Here is a 13,246-nt window from a genome sequence, read left to right on the forward strand (position 1 = left end):
CCACAGTGTTAGTCACAGGCAGCAGCAGTTCACTGCAGAGGGGCAGCTGGTGCATTATTTATGTATATTCCGTTAAACGTTCGGGGCTTTTACATTTATTCCACACCGGGGATGTTCGTTGACCCTTTTGCTGACGGGAAGAGTCAGATGTGACAACTGTGAAAATTCTAACCCCCATAAGAAATCAAGAGAAGATGGCAACCAGTGCAGGTAAGTCCTCCTGGTTCCTAGTAGACTTTCTGAAATCACTGTGGTGCACAGAAGCTTGAAAATGTGATGCACTTTATTCTTTTGGAAATTAAAGCATGTAAGTGCTGTTTTTGTCCGTCAGTCTGCACACAAGAACCCGTAATCACAACATGAAAACTCGGATTCTAGAAATGTTAATGAGATTTTCAAAAATTACAAAAACTACAAAATTATTCAGACTGTTCATTTTGGTTCCAAACTGTGGCCAGGTTCATTTTGTTTGCATTCTAGAGAGACGTCTAGAACCTGACTGGAGTTCAACTCAGCAGATTGAACTGAATGAGAGTTTACTGGACTGTCCCCAGGAGAACAGATGCCTCTGGAACTGGAACCTGAAACCACCACGACTCTTCCTACCATTGGTTTTTAGCCCAAACCGAGTAACGGGACAAGAAGGACCTTAGTCAGGGAGGTGACCAGTGACCCGACAGTCACTCTGCCAGAACGTGAAAGGTTTGCTCCAGACATGAGACAAATACCTCAGTTACACTATATTTACATTTAGCAGACGCTTTTATCCAAAGCGACTTACAAGTGAGGTACAAGGCAGCAAGAATCTAAGTCAAGGAGAAAAACATCAAAGCAAAGTCCTATCAGAAAGTTCACAGTTCACGAGATGCAACTACATTCCATAGCACAGAGTGGTGGGGACAGCAGCTGATATGGGGGGACTTCTTAGGGACAGAGAGACTGGTCAGAACTAAGAGAAGGATGATTGAAGATAGATACAAAGAAGTAATTGAGGAAAAACTGCTTTTGAGTGAAGAGACCCGAGACTGAGGGGACAGTATGACGTGAAGCGAACACACGAGTTTCCTTAGGACATGTCTCTGACTGTGTTTGAGTGGCCACAGAAAATCTGAGGAGGGACCCGAGGAGACAGTTCAAAGACGCCAACCGTCCAATCAGATGGAGAAGAGGATCTATCAGGAAGAAGGTGATAAACCGTCTAAATCCAGGTTTGGACCAAGAAGACTGAAGCTAAAACTGCTGCCAAAGAAGTTTTTATGAAGCACTAAATTAGGAGAATGATCCATCATTAGGGTCATTGGGGACTGGAGTCGATCCCAGGGTGAGAGGTGGACAGGTCTGTCTCATTTCCAACACAGAGAGAAAATTGAAGGTCACCATTAACCTAACATGCTTGTCTTTGGACTGTGGGATCAAACCCATGCAAGCACGGAAAGGCTGCATCCAGTCAGGGATTCAAACCAGGGACCTTCTAGCTGTCACTCTCTCAATAAGCGTTAAACACTGTGATGTTCTTTTTCAGTTGATGTGGTTCCCTCTTCAGCTGCAGAGTCTCAGCTGTGCAGAGACGTCCGGGCTCTGCTCAAAGACATGAACAACCAAAGAGGCTCCCTGACAGGTAGCTACAGTTAATCCATAGTTAATCATCGTCACCAAGGGAAAACGTTCAGACTCAAACGTCAGCAGGTGATGCAGGTGACAGGAAGAAGTAATGGGGCTTTTGTGAGGACTGATTAGATGATGATATAATTACTAATACTACACCCTGATCTAGATCAGATGCAGTGGAATCGGAATATTGTTTTCTACTCTACAATAGAAACACAGAAGTACCTAAACATTTGCTCCCAAATCTGATTTACTTTCCACTTTTGCTCTGCAGGAAGGTTAAGGTGGAGTCTCGAGAAAAAGGTGGAGATGGATCCGTCCTGCAGCGTTTCACTGATCAAAGTTCTGCTCCAAGAGCTGCGGGCGAAGCTGAAGACGCCTGAGCAGGTCCGTCCCTAGACTCTGTCTGTCCCTTCACATCTCAAGCTCTGCAACAGCTTGTGTGTGTTTTGGTGTTTGTAGACGAGGCTGATTTGTTTTCATTCTGCCTGCAAAGCCTCACTTGTGACTTTTTGTCAGGCCAGAAAGCAAAACTCGAACATGCATATCATCCCACTGCTGCACACACTCTACTATGTGGTTATTCAGGTAAGACACACCTGTGTGAGTCAAACGTTTAATATGTATGCAAATAGTTTGGGACAGTGGAGTTACATCAATAAGGGCTCTTCCTGTCTTGTTTCTGTTGAACTCCCCAGTCGGGCTCCATGGTTCGCAGCAGCCTTTACCAGCACGTGTTCGAGTGTTTGACGAACATGCTGATATTACCGCTGCCGTACTCGGCAGTGGCCCTGGGCACCCTGCGCAGCATCAAGATGGAAATGAACACACCAGGTTGATGACACCAGCTGCACACAAAACCACGCACTCTGTCTAGCATTAAATCGTTAAACAAAAACTCATTCTTGACCCAACAGGCTCATTGTATCAAAGGAGAGTCATGGCGGAGCAGAACCTGAAGAATGAGCATTTCACCTCGCAGGAAAAGTGAGTGTTGATGTTCAGCTTCCCGTGACACTAAACCAACTGACCACAAACCTCCCGCTTGTTCTCTGGTTTCCTCCAGGGTGTTCGTGCTCGCGGACCCAGCTGTGTTTTCCGCTCCACTGATAAAAACACTCCGAGCTTACTTGGAGGTGTCCAACATGGTCTGCGACACACCAACCATGAAGAAGAATTTGGTGCTCCGCGTGCTGCAGAAGGGGATGGGGGTGGTATGCCAACGACTGGTTCAGACCCTGGAGGTATGGACACATTTTGGAGAAATTAGGATAAGTGACCTCTGAAGATGGTAAAGTCTCACACCTTTGGGCAGTTTACCCCGTTCTTCCTGACAGATCCTCTCGCTGCGTCAGATTGGATGGAAAATGTACATGAACTAGCATGATGCTGCCCCCATCATGCTTCACTTTACCAGATGGTATCAATGATCAATACACAAGCGCAAGGGGACACAAGCCAGTGTCTTCTTGTGCCCGTCCCAAGTCTGGCTGTGTCAGGAAGAGCATCCCACGTCAAACACATGCCAAATTAAAAATGTGAATCTTGACTATCAATGATCAGTACACAGAGCTCACCACACGTAGTGCTTAGGTCTCGTTAGACCACAGACCATTTGTCCTTATCCCCTCAGAGCCTTTAAAGCAGCAGTCCCCAACTTGCAATTGTACCACAGACCGGTTTGTAAGACATCATTGCACGGACAGCAGAGGGTTCAATTAAAATTACACCACGAGCATAATAACAAACACAAAGTGCATAAAATCACCACTCACCAATAATGGAGAATCGGTGAGGACCCCTGGCCGGCGGACTGATGGAGACTTACTGAAGACTTCTGAAAGTCTTTTAGACTGAGCATTAAAGTAGGCGAAAATACTTTCTGGAGCCGCTGTGTCTTTATGGAGGATGAATCCTGCCGTAATGAAGTTAAAACTAAAGTTAAACTTCACGTTTCAATTTACGTGTATTTCATCTATAATACTTGAGTTTCATTAGTTACACTAATTTAGAACAATTGAGATGCACCTTTACATTAGGAGTCTCTAACAGTTTTAGTCTTGCTGATAAGTGCTTACTACATTAAGCAGAGCTTGTGTCGTTTGTGTATTTCAGGCTTCAGGAGACCAAATGGTAGACAAGTATTTCCAGGAAGTGGTTCAAGCCATGGAGCAGAGTATAAAACTTGGTGCAGGTGGTTGTGAAGACTATTTGAACAGACTTCAACACATATACAGAGACATCTTGGCTGCTTATAGAGAAGGTGTGTGTGTGTTGCACTGTCCCGTAGCAGCATGTTATTGTGACAGGATTGTTGCACTGCATCTTTCCTGTGCTTTCTCAGAACTGACGCCGACAGATCAGAGCTCGGACTGCAGCCGTCCAATGCCATTTCCTCAGATCAGTTTCCACTTGTGGAAAGAAGAAGATGATTTATGTGAGTCAGTGAGACAAATAAAAACTGCCTTTATTCCACGTTTCGGTTGATGCACAATCTCGAAGTAGGTAAATATCAAAGATGTTGCAGAAATGTGATTTTAAACTTTAAACTCTTTTCTGAAGGGAATCTGCTGGTAAATTTCACCTTGCACGACAGCTTTGGTGTTGTTGATCAGGAGAAGAACAAAAGACACTCTGACGACAGTGGGATAGTAGGAGACCTGAAGGAGCGTGAGGCTGAAGACGCAGAGCAGCCTCCAGCCCCAAACCCTGCACCAGTAATCACACGGAGAAATGCTTTAAGAAGCACAGTAGATAAACTGAGACTAATGAAGGAGAAGATGGAAACGTGTCCTGGAAGAACTCCTGTCCTTAACGAGGACAGGAAGTGTCGCACGGCCCGGGTGCTGGTAATGGGGGACGATCGCGTGCTGGGACGGCTCGCCAACGCCTACCACTCTATTCGGTGAGCAGCTGCTTGTCATTTCACATAGTCTTGCAGCAAAGTGGGGCTAAAACCTTGTCTGCATTTCCGTGAATGAGCTGCTTCAGCTTCTCACTTGTGATTTCCAACCTCACAGGGAAAGAGAGTCAAAACGTCTTATTTTGACCAAGAAGCTGGATCTAAAGTTGTACTACATCCCAGTCACAGATGAGAAGCCTTCCAGCGGTTCATCTGTGAGTTATTCAAAGAGAAACTGAAACAGGTGTGAGTGTAGAAGACACCATTTAATGTCTTTTCCTCATAGGACAGCTTCTGTCTGGATGAGGAAGCTGTGTCTGAGGGGCGATTGTCTCTCGCCTTCTTTTTGGGAACAGTGGATCCATGGTACAACCACAACATCAACAGTCTGGGAGCTACGATCTCCACACTGCCTTCAGTGGTAACCAGAGACAGAAATGAGGTCCCGCTTATGTGCAAGCTTTTGATGTGGAACATGCTGATTTGATTAGACGAAAATGAAACCGAGGGACTTTGAATAACGACTCAACAGCCATGTCCTGTATCTATAGAGTCCTGAGCCTTGTATCTATCCATGTGTGATGTAACAACCAAGTCCAAATCCCTCAGACCCCTTTTCCATCTTTGTCCAGTGAGAAATCCCTTATAGTAAATAAAGGACTCAGCTGTTGAAAATAGATTTAGCCAAGTTGGCAGGAAGTTACCTTCCTGAACATTATTTGCCACCTTCATGCCAAGACATTTTATTTAAACTGGCAAAAGCTGCTATAACTCTGCAAATGCATATGGAAAACAGATTAATGAGAAGCAAATTTGATGATTTACTGTGGTTGACACGTCCTCCCTCTTTATCTCCTGCAGCACTGTCATCTCAGCGCACCACCAGAGCAAAACCTCTTTCTACTGGACAACTTGTGTTACTACCTTCGTTGTGGGACACAGCCAGTCAACCTACCAGTCTACCGTGTTAGGGTACCGGAATTTTAATTATAAATCTGTGCAGATTCAGACAAACAACGTGTTTACTGAAAGTAGGAGAATCGTTGTTTTGTATTTTCTGGCCCATGAACTCGATTTCCAGCCATAAGTGGCCACTATTTTCAACAAAATCCACACATTCACGACTAGAATGTGCGGTTAAACTTCCGTATATGAAAATATGTTTCTGCTTCTAGCTGAAAAATTCCTCCAGGTGACATCACCCAGACAAGTCTTTCCTCAGGAGTTCAGATGATGTCATCCGGCGGAGCCCTGGAAAAAAGCAGATGATGCAAACTATGATTACCAACAAGATGACATCATCTGAACTAAAGGTCATTTGGAGCCATTTTTCAGCTAATTGTACACATTCAGGAAGTACTCTGAATACACTTGTTGTATATGTAATATAAACATTATAAATATTGACAACATGGTTTAAAAATTTAATTTTTAAGTAACTATAATTCCCTTTACCCGATTTATAGACTGGCCACGTTTTTACAGCAGAGGTCTATAGTGGGTTTCTTGGATGTTGTAGCTTGGTTTTCGTTCTGCCAGTGTAAACTGTTGGATCTTATTTACAAAGACTTGTATTTTTCCAATCCATTACATTTGCCACAGGTGGACTCCAGTCATGTCCAAGTCTAATAAAGCAAAGAGAACACACCTGACCACAGCTTAGAGACATAGAAAAGACTCTGAAAGGGGATATTTCTATGTTTAATGGCCTGAAAACTTTCTGAAGTCGCTGTAGTTTAAAGCGTGACTCGACGCCCCCTAGTGGCCTAACAAGTGAACATTTTCTGCGTAGACCACAGTGCAGTGTTCAGGTTCTGTCAGTCATTAATTGATACCACCCACCTACTTCCTGCTCTGTTTAGATGACTATCTCCAGCTGTCAACTGGTGGAGGAGGTCTTTGTGTCCCACCTGGAGGCAGAAGTCCCAGAGTTCAGACACCTTAAACAAAGCCGTATGTTTCTGAGTTTCTTTCTCATGTTTCTGCGCATGTGGAGAAGAATGTGTCACCTGTGAGCCGTTCTCTTCAACAGAGGAACCTTCTGCACGAAGGACACGGAGGCCAAAGGGGGATGTGTTTGGAGCCGTGATCACAGTCAGTTACACAGAGGTACTTGTACTTTATGAACTGTCAAACTTTAAAGTTTAGTGTCAACAGCAGTGCTGCAGTCACTGGTCACCTCAACCCTCTCTACAGAAGTCTCTAAGCAAACGAGAAGCAGTGAAGGGAGAGGCGCTGATGACGAGTCGCGTGGTGATTACATCTGAGCCGGCAGCTGTGATCACAGGTTTCACGTGGATTTATCTTCAGTTAACAACTTTGAAGTAAATGTAAAAAAAAAAAAAAAAAAAGGTCCTTGAAACATGTTGAGTATTGCTCTTGTTTTTGTTTAGGTGAAGATTTCCTTACTGTCCGGTTTGACAGTTTGTACTCAGGATACAACACAGTAAGTTCTTCACTTCTACGTCATTTTTGCCATCAGTGTTTATAGTAAACTACACAGTATATAGGATATCTGCTATATGATACTTTTTACAGTTGAACTACTCTATTTACAACCTGATCTCGGGTGGATGAAATATCTTACCCAACCTAAACTATCATCCTTTGTTATTTTCTTTTACTATTAAAATGAATGAGTTTTCTAGTGGAGTAGAAAGTACAATATTTATCTATGAAATGTAAAAGTATAAAGTGAACTTTGTACTTCAGTACAGTACTTTGTAATAATTCATCCCTGAAATCCAACAATGTAAATAAATGAATGTGTTTGTTTTGATGTTAGAAAATCCAAACCCAGAACATCAGCATCAAGACACTGGAACATCGGACTCTCTCTGTGTGTCTGGACAAAGACTCGCGCAGGACATACACTAATGTCCAAAAGTAACTTATGTTTACTTTGTTCATAATTTGCCATTAACTCCAGTTGAGACCGTGATACAGAGCGATGTCTTTGCTTTACAGCGTACAAATTTCTCCGTGCTTGGACCCTGGATGCAACATCCGCTCCAGGTTCAGCTTCAGAAGCGAGCGAGAGCTGCTGCTGAGCAAGTACCTGGACAAAGTCCTGTCGCTGCCCATCAACACCTTCAGCAGTGTGACCCCCTGAGGGACACGAACTGTACTTTTCGTCTTTACACACACCTGCAGCTGTTTGTAATGTAATGTAATGTTCAGGCCTTAGGGGACTCTTATTTTGGTAATGCTTCATAATACAGCAGCTTTTTCACTGGATTCCTTCTCCAGCACTCTGGACACATATAGACTCAGTTGTCAGTTTAATAGATACACTAAGCTAAAGCTGATACAGGTGGAAATGAAGGTTAAAAGGCTCAAACTGTTCAAACTTTAAAAATTCCCAGCTCTTTCAGTCCTGCTCTGTGGAGGTTGATGATTGATGATTGTAGTTTGGGGGCTTTTCTGTCATCAGCTGCTGTTGTTTTCCTTTGCTGACCTGTCCTGCGGATGTGGCTCAGTACACCAATGGTTTCCTTCCGTTTCAGGACATTCACAGTTGTTTTTTCAAACTTAAAATTCCCAATTCTGCCGTACACAGCTCCCAGGTTTCGCTGTTGATTCATGTTTTTTTTTTTTTAAACTGGTCCTCACAGGTAAAACTTTTATTTATTGTTCAAACGGTCAACGTCACCTTTCGCTCACCTAAGGCCTCAGTGACCTAATTTAAAAAGGTTTGTTTCATCAAAGCCTAACGGGGCCTAAAAATAATTGAATAAAAGCTCCAATTCTGAACTTCCGTGTCATATCCATCTTTTGATCTTTAACCTGATTGGCTTTGTTGTTCCAATACTTTTGGAGGGTACTGTAAATCCCAGCATAGCTTTTTTTTAGCCACATAGCTGTGTGCACACGATTCAAAAGAGTTGGGACAAAGCCAACAAAAGTTGTTTGATGCTTAAAAAAATAGTTATTATAAGTTAATTATGTTAAATTGCCTTTTATTTCCCCACATTGTAAATGTCTTTGTACTCTGGCTTAAATAATAACGAAGTTTGGAAACAGGTTTATACCTCAAACAGCCAGTTGGATTCTTGAAAAAAATTTTATTAATTGTTTTAAATTTCATTTTACTGCTTTCATAACTACACTACATGGTTAGTAACGTGTCCAACTTTGGACGAGTTACCTGCGTCGCGGAAGGGGCATCCGCACCTTTAGAGGGCGCTGTTGTCATGGAAACCGCTCCACGTGTTACAGCGGAGCTCATTCACCGTGCGGATGTCAACAGGTGTCAACAGGTGTCCTCCGCTGTTAGCGCACAAACACAAACGTTTGTGGAAGAAATGAATAAAGTGTGAAGTGTGCGGAAGACAAAAGGTGAGATTTAACTTTTTTTTGCTAGTTTTTAAATCTGATTAACGTGACGTGGCCTTTTTGATGCCCTGCAGGAACAGGTGCATCGAGCCGGACAGGTGTTCCTGCCCGTCATGTTCCACAGTTTTACGCTGTAATTCACCAGCATTACAGGATCAACGGCTAAAAGCTGAGACAGAGAGTGAAGTCAGTGACACCTGTGCATTTATTTACCACCGTAACCGGCTGGAGATCAACACCATTAAACATATGTTGGTTTTAATGACATGACGACATTGTGATAATATGATGATGTCATCAAAATAGAAGTGAGAGAACTTTGGTGTTGTTGTTATTTGGCAAAGCTGTTATTAATGTTTTTATGTGAGGAAGAATCTAAAGTGCATTAGAAGCTGAAATAATGACTTGCTGTTACTGTGATCATTTTAATTTTACAGCAATAATTATAAAAATAAAACGTGAGGCTGCTTGTCTTTGTATTGTATCACTTTTTTAAGTGATTTAAATTTTAAATTTCTTTTTTTCACATTTATTAACTTGTCTTTTGCACGATTGACAAAGGAAGCTTTTCATTTTTGATTGTGTGGGTGAGTAGCACGGATTAATCCCCACGTCTCTCTCCGTCGTGTCTCTCAGATCAGAAGACACCGCGATGAAGAGGAACAAACAGATTGACGTCACTCGTGCCCTGGCTCTGGCCGGCACCTTTAACTTCCTGCGTTCCTGTGCCAGGTGCTGCCTGCTCCCCTTCCTCACCCTGTACTTCAGACAGCTGGGCCTGACTCCAGCGATGAGCGGCGTCGTCCTGGGCACCAAACACCTCATAACGCTGCTGTGGAGCCCTGCGGCCAGCCTGCTCTCCAAGCGCTACGACAAGAGGAGGCTGGTGATCAGCGGCTCCGTTGCGTGTTCGGCAGCAGTCGCTCTGGTTCTGCTGCTCATGCCGTCTGCAGGTGTGGACGCACGGACGTCCGCCTGCAACGTGTCTGACGTGAGAGTGCATCCAACCCAAAGTAGCTTCAGAGCCACTATAAACCTGAACGCTCAGTCTGGTGTCTCTTCACCTGCAGAGACACGTCCTCACCCTGAGTCTGTTGTGACAAGCAAAACTTCCCTTTATCACCATGATGCTGATGACGAGGCTCCAACTCAGCTCTCACTAAATGCTTTCTCCGTGGAGGTAGAACCAAACACCGGCAGCAGGTCTTCGCTAACACCACAGAGGAGTAAGAGGTCAGAGGAGGACATGCGCTTTGATTTCCTGGGCAGCCTGAAGGTGATGGACACTCAGCACCAGCTCTTCTTCTTGATCCTCATCGTGGTCTCCGTGTGGGAGTTAGTGTCGGCTCCTCTGGACTGGACCACAGAGGACGGCTTGTATGAATATCTAGATTTTGCAGATGCTGCCGACCGCTTCAGCAGCAGCGGGGTTTGGGCTGTACTGGGAGCGGCGTGTGGGGTTGGGGGAGCGGGGCTGCTGGTCAGCCAGTTACCTTGTGTCATAGCTGGTCAGACCCCTCGGAGCGCTGTGCATTTCTACTGCTACGCTGCTGTGGCAGCTCTCGCCCTGCCTGTGTCCACCCACCTGCCTCTTTACCTGAACAAGAAGCGGGACCGAGCCAATGGGCTCCTGAAAGCCGTGCAGCTGGTGCGCGGCTCCCCCCGCGCTCTGCTCTGTGCCGTCACCACCCTGCTGGTCGGGCTGGCGGGCTCGGCAGTGGACGACTTCCTCCTGTGGCAGATGCAGGACCACGGGAGCAACGAGCTGCACATGGGATTATCTCTGGCCTCCGCTCTGCTCTCGCAGGCCGCCTTTCCTCTGCTGGCAGGCCGCTTGTCCAAACTCCTCAGCCCGGGGAAGATTCTCACGGTGGGGGCCGCGAGTCTCAGCTTACAGTGCTTCTATTACTCCTTCCTGTGGGGGCCGTGGGCTGTGTTGCCTGCTCAGGTGTTGAGCTGCCTGAGCAGAGGAGCCTTCTGGTGGGCTGTGAGGGTCCAGTGTGAGGATGTGGCCACACCAGGGGCTGAGAGGAGTGTGAGGAGAGTCTACAGTGCGCTCTCTCTGCACCTGGGGAGCGGGCTTGGGAGCTTCGCTGGGGGCTTTGTGGTGCAGAGGTTCGGGCTGACGTGGCTGTTCAGAGGAGCAGCGGTGGTGCTGATGCTGTGGTGTGTGTTCCTGCCTGCGCTGCAGTGCAAGGCCCCTCGCCAGCGCAGGATTAACTACTCTCGTCTGCTGGCGGCTGATGCAAGTGAAGCCAGCGACTCGGAGTCGGAGCAGGAGAGAGACTGGCTCAATAAAGCCATGGAAGACGACAGAAGCAACAACAACTACGAACGGAGGGTAAACCGCTGGACGACTTAGCCCCAGAGTGTGCGAGGTGAAAAGGACGTGGGAGGCTGAAACTCGTCTTTCCTGCCCCGATTGATTCAGATCTGTTTGCTTTTTATTGCCGTTTGTCCTGTTGTCAGTGTGCAGCAGCCTTTACAAACGTGCTTAAACAATCCTTCTTCTGTGTAAAGCAAACAAGGTGGCGGGATTATTAAAGGGGGTGAGATCAGCAGCTTTGTACATAAAAACATTGGATCCTCTTGGCTTCAGGAGACAAGTGTGAACACAAGGTGTGTGCACAAGGTGAGGTTCAGCCTGTTTACCTAGTGCAGGCGACTGCCCTGCTTCACAGCTGGGCCTTTGTCTAAACTTCTTATGAATGTGGGCTGTAGATGCGGGAGGTGGCTGCTGTGTTTGAGGACTAAAGACCTGGAGAGGAGTCACACAATAAATATGCTGCAATCCACGAGGTGAAATTATCACTTGTTGCTGACTTTTTTTGTCCAAAACTCTGTGTGTTTTCAACCTGTTGCAGGCCAAACAACTGCGGAGAATAAACTAAATTGTGTCAAAACTTTATAATTTTTTTTTATTTAAAAAAAAAAAAAAACAGTATTGAAGCTGCCACTTGGTGCAGTCAGCCGCAAAAACCAGTGCTTTGGATCCAAATCTACTTTTCAGTCCACTACACTATTTGAGGCACCTGTGGAGCAAATCTGGACCCGACTCGTACTTTCAAAAGCATCAAGTTCACTTGTGTTTGAACACTTTGATTAAAAAAACAAAGTCAGAGAAATTAGTTTCTTACTGCACTACTCGGATCTTTGAGGACACCTGTCGTTACCAAAGCTCCTGCAGGCAGACGGATGCACGCTGCAGTGGCTGAACATCTGGCCGACTCCTCCGGGGTCGAGCTGCATGAAACTGCATTATTGTGAAACAGCACAGGACAATTTTATTTTGAAATGAAGTTTTTGATTTGAGTTTGTCCTTGTTCCTGTTTTTTTTGTTTTTCCAAGATATTTTCATGGGCTTTTTATGCCTTTATTTTGATAGTGTGGAGTAAAGATGTAGACAGGAAACAGGAGAAGCAGACAAAATTTGTGCACAATCCCCATTTTTGTCCTCTTTTAGTTCAGAGAGTTGGACATTATGAAACTTCTTTTAGGCACAAATTATATTTTAGCATTTACTTGTAAATGTATTCACATGCATTTTTTCAACACAGTTTAACTTGATGTCTGTTCAAAAATATCACAAACTAATATAATTTTCACTTGTACTTCATTACAGTTAAGAGGGAAATGTACTTCTTACTCCACTACACTTATCTGACAGCTGCAGTTACTTTTTCCACATCAGTAATAAGCAGAATTTATAATGTTTGCAGCTTTGGTATAAATAAATCTAACCAACAGAGAAAACTAGTACATCTGAAATGTTTATTTAATTCATCTGTAAAGAAAATCTTATGTAGAAACACCAATATTTCCTGGATGTATGTTTGTTCAATTTCAGTTTTCGTCTTTGTTTGTTTTTTTTCCGTTTTAATTATTATAATATTTTATCACCTTGGAGGTTTGGACAAAACAAACAGTGAGCATGTCGGTGATTCCTGTCTTTATTTTAACAAAGTTTAAAAAATTTTAAAAATAAAGAATCAATTATTTTATTTTAAGCCTAAAAATTTTATTAACAGTACAAATTGTTTCAAAAAAGAAACTTCACTTTGTGAAAATGCATGAGCAATAATAAACCAGTGCTATAATAGATAATGATGGTGCTTTTATTTTTAATGCTTTAAATGCGTTTTTCTGACTATACTCACATATTTTTATTCAAAGAATTTGAAGTATTTCCACAGTGCAGTACAGTACTTGGATTGAATAGTTGCTCCACTGCTGCTGCGCAGGTCTGTGTCTGTCAGTAGGTGGCGCCTGGAAACAGAGACCAATAACACGAACTGGTCCAAACCGAGACCTGAACCAGCACTGTGGACCTGGACTGAACCGTGCTGCGAGGTTACACTTCAGCCTTTTTGCATATTTCTTTAGAATATTTTGTATTCGTGA

General features: G+C 44.2%; 2 protein-coding genes across 6 annotated transcripts; both read left to right on the top strand.

Moving 5' to 3' along the window:
* Positions 1-11: 11 nt before the first annotated feature.
* Positions 12-8,263, top strand: pik3r6b (phosphoinositide-3-kinase, regulatory subunit 6b). 5 transcript variants are annotated; one of them, XM_067476682.1, is made up of 19 exons: positions 14-210; positions 1,523-1,618; positions 1,883-1,995; positions 2,128-2,196; positions 2,307-2,442; positions 2,526-2,595; positions 2,675-2,852; positions 3,724-3,871; positions 3,953-4,045; positions 4,171-4,513; positions 4,629-4,725; positions 4,797-4,952; positions 5,372-5,482; positions 6,373-6,463; positions 6,543-6,619; positions 6,707-6,797; positions 6,904-6,956; positions 7,296-7,396; positions 7,478-8,263. In XM_067476682.1, exons 1-19 carry the CDS (start codon positions 195-197, stop codon positions 7,620-7,622), a joined length of 2,184 nt encoding a protein of 727 aa, XP_067332783.1. In that variant the 5' UTR covers positions 14-194; the 3' UTR covers positions 7,623-8,263. The 5 variants fall into 5 exon arrangements, with proteins under 5 accessions (XP_067332785.1, XP_067332783.1, XP_067332786.1 ...); XM_067476683.1 differs by having other exon boundaries at positions 15-210; positions 4,797-4,931; XM_067476684.1 differs by lacking the exon at positions 6,707-6,797 and having other exon boundaries at positions 12-210.
* A 138-nt stretch (positions 8,264-8,401) lies between these two features.
* Positions 8,402-13,235, top strand: mfsd6l (major facilitator superfamily domain containing 6-like). The gene is made up of 2 exons (XM_067476692.1): positions 8,402-8,848; positions 9,482-13,235. The coding sequence occupies exon 2, from the start codon at positions 9,498-9,500 to the stop codon at positions 11,205-11,207; it is 1,710 nt and encodes a 569-aa protein (XP_067332793.1). The 5' UTR covers positions 8,402-8,848; positions 9,482-9,497; the 3' UTR covers positions 11,208-13,235.
* Positions 13,236-13,246: the final 11 nt, after the last annotated feature.

The sequence above is a fragment of the Channa argus genome, chromosome 15 (genome assembly GCF_033026475.1).
Source record: "Channa argus isolate prfri chromosome 15, Channa argus male v1.0, whole genome shotgun sequence".
NCBI classification, from domain to species: Eukaryota; Metazoa; Chordata; class Actinopteri; order Anabantiformes; family Channidae; genus Channa; species Channa argus.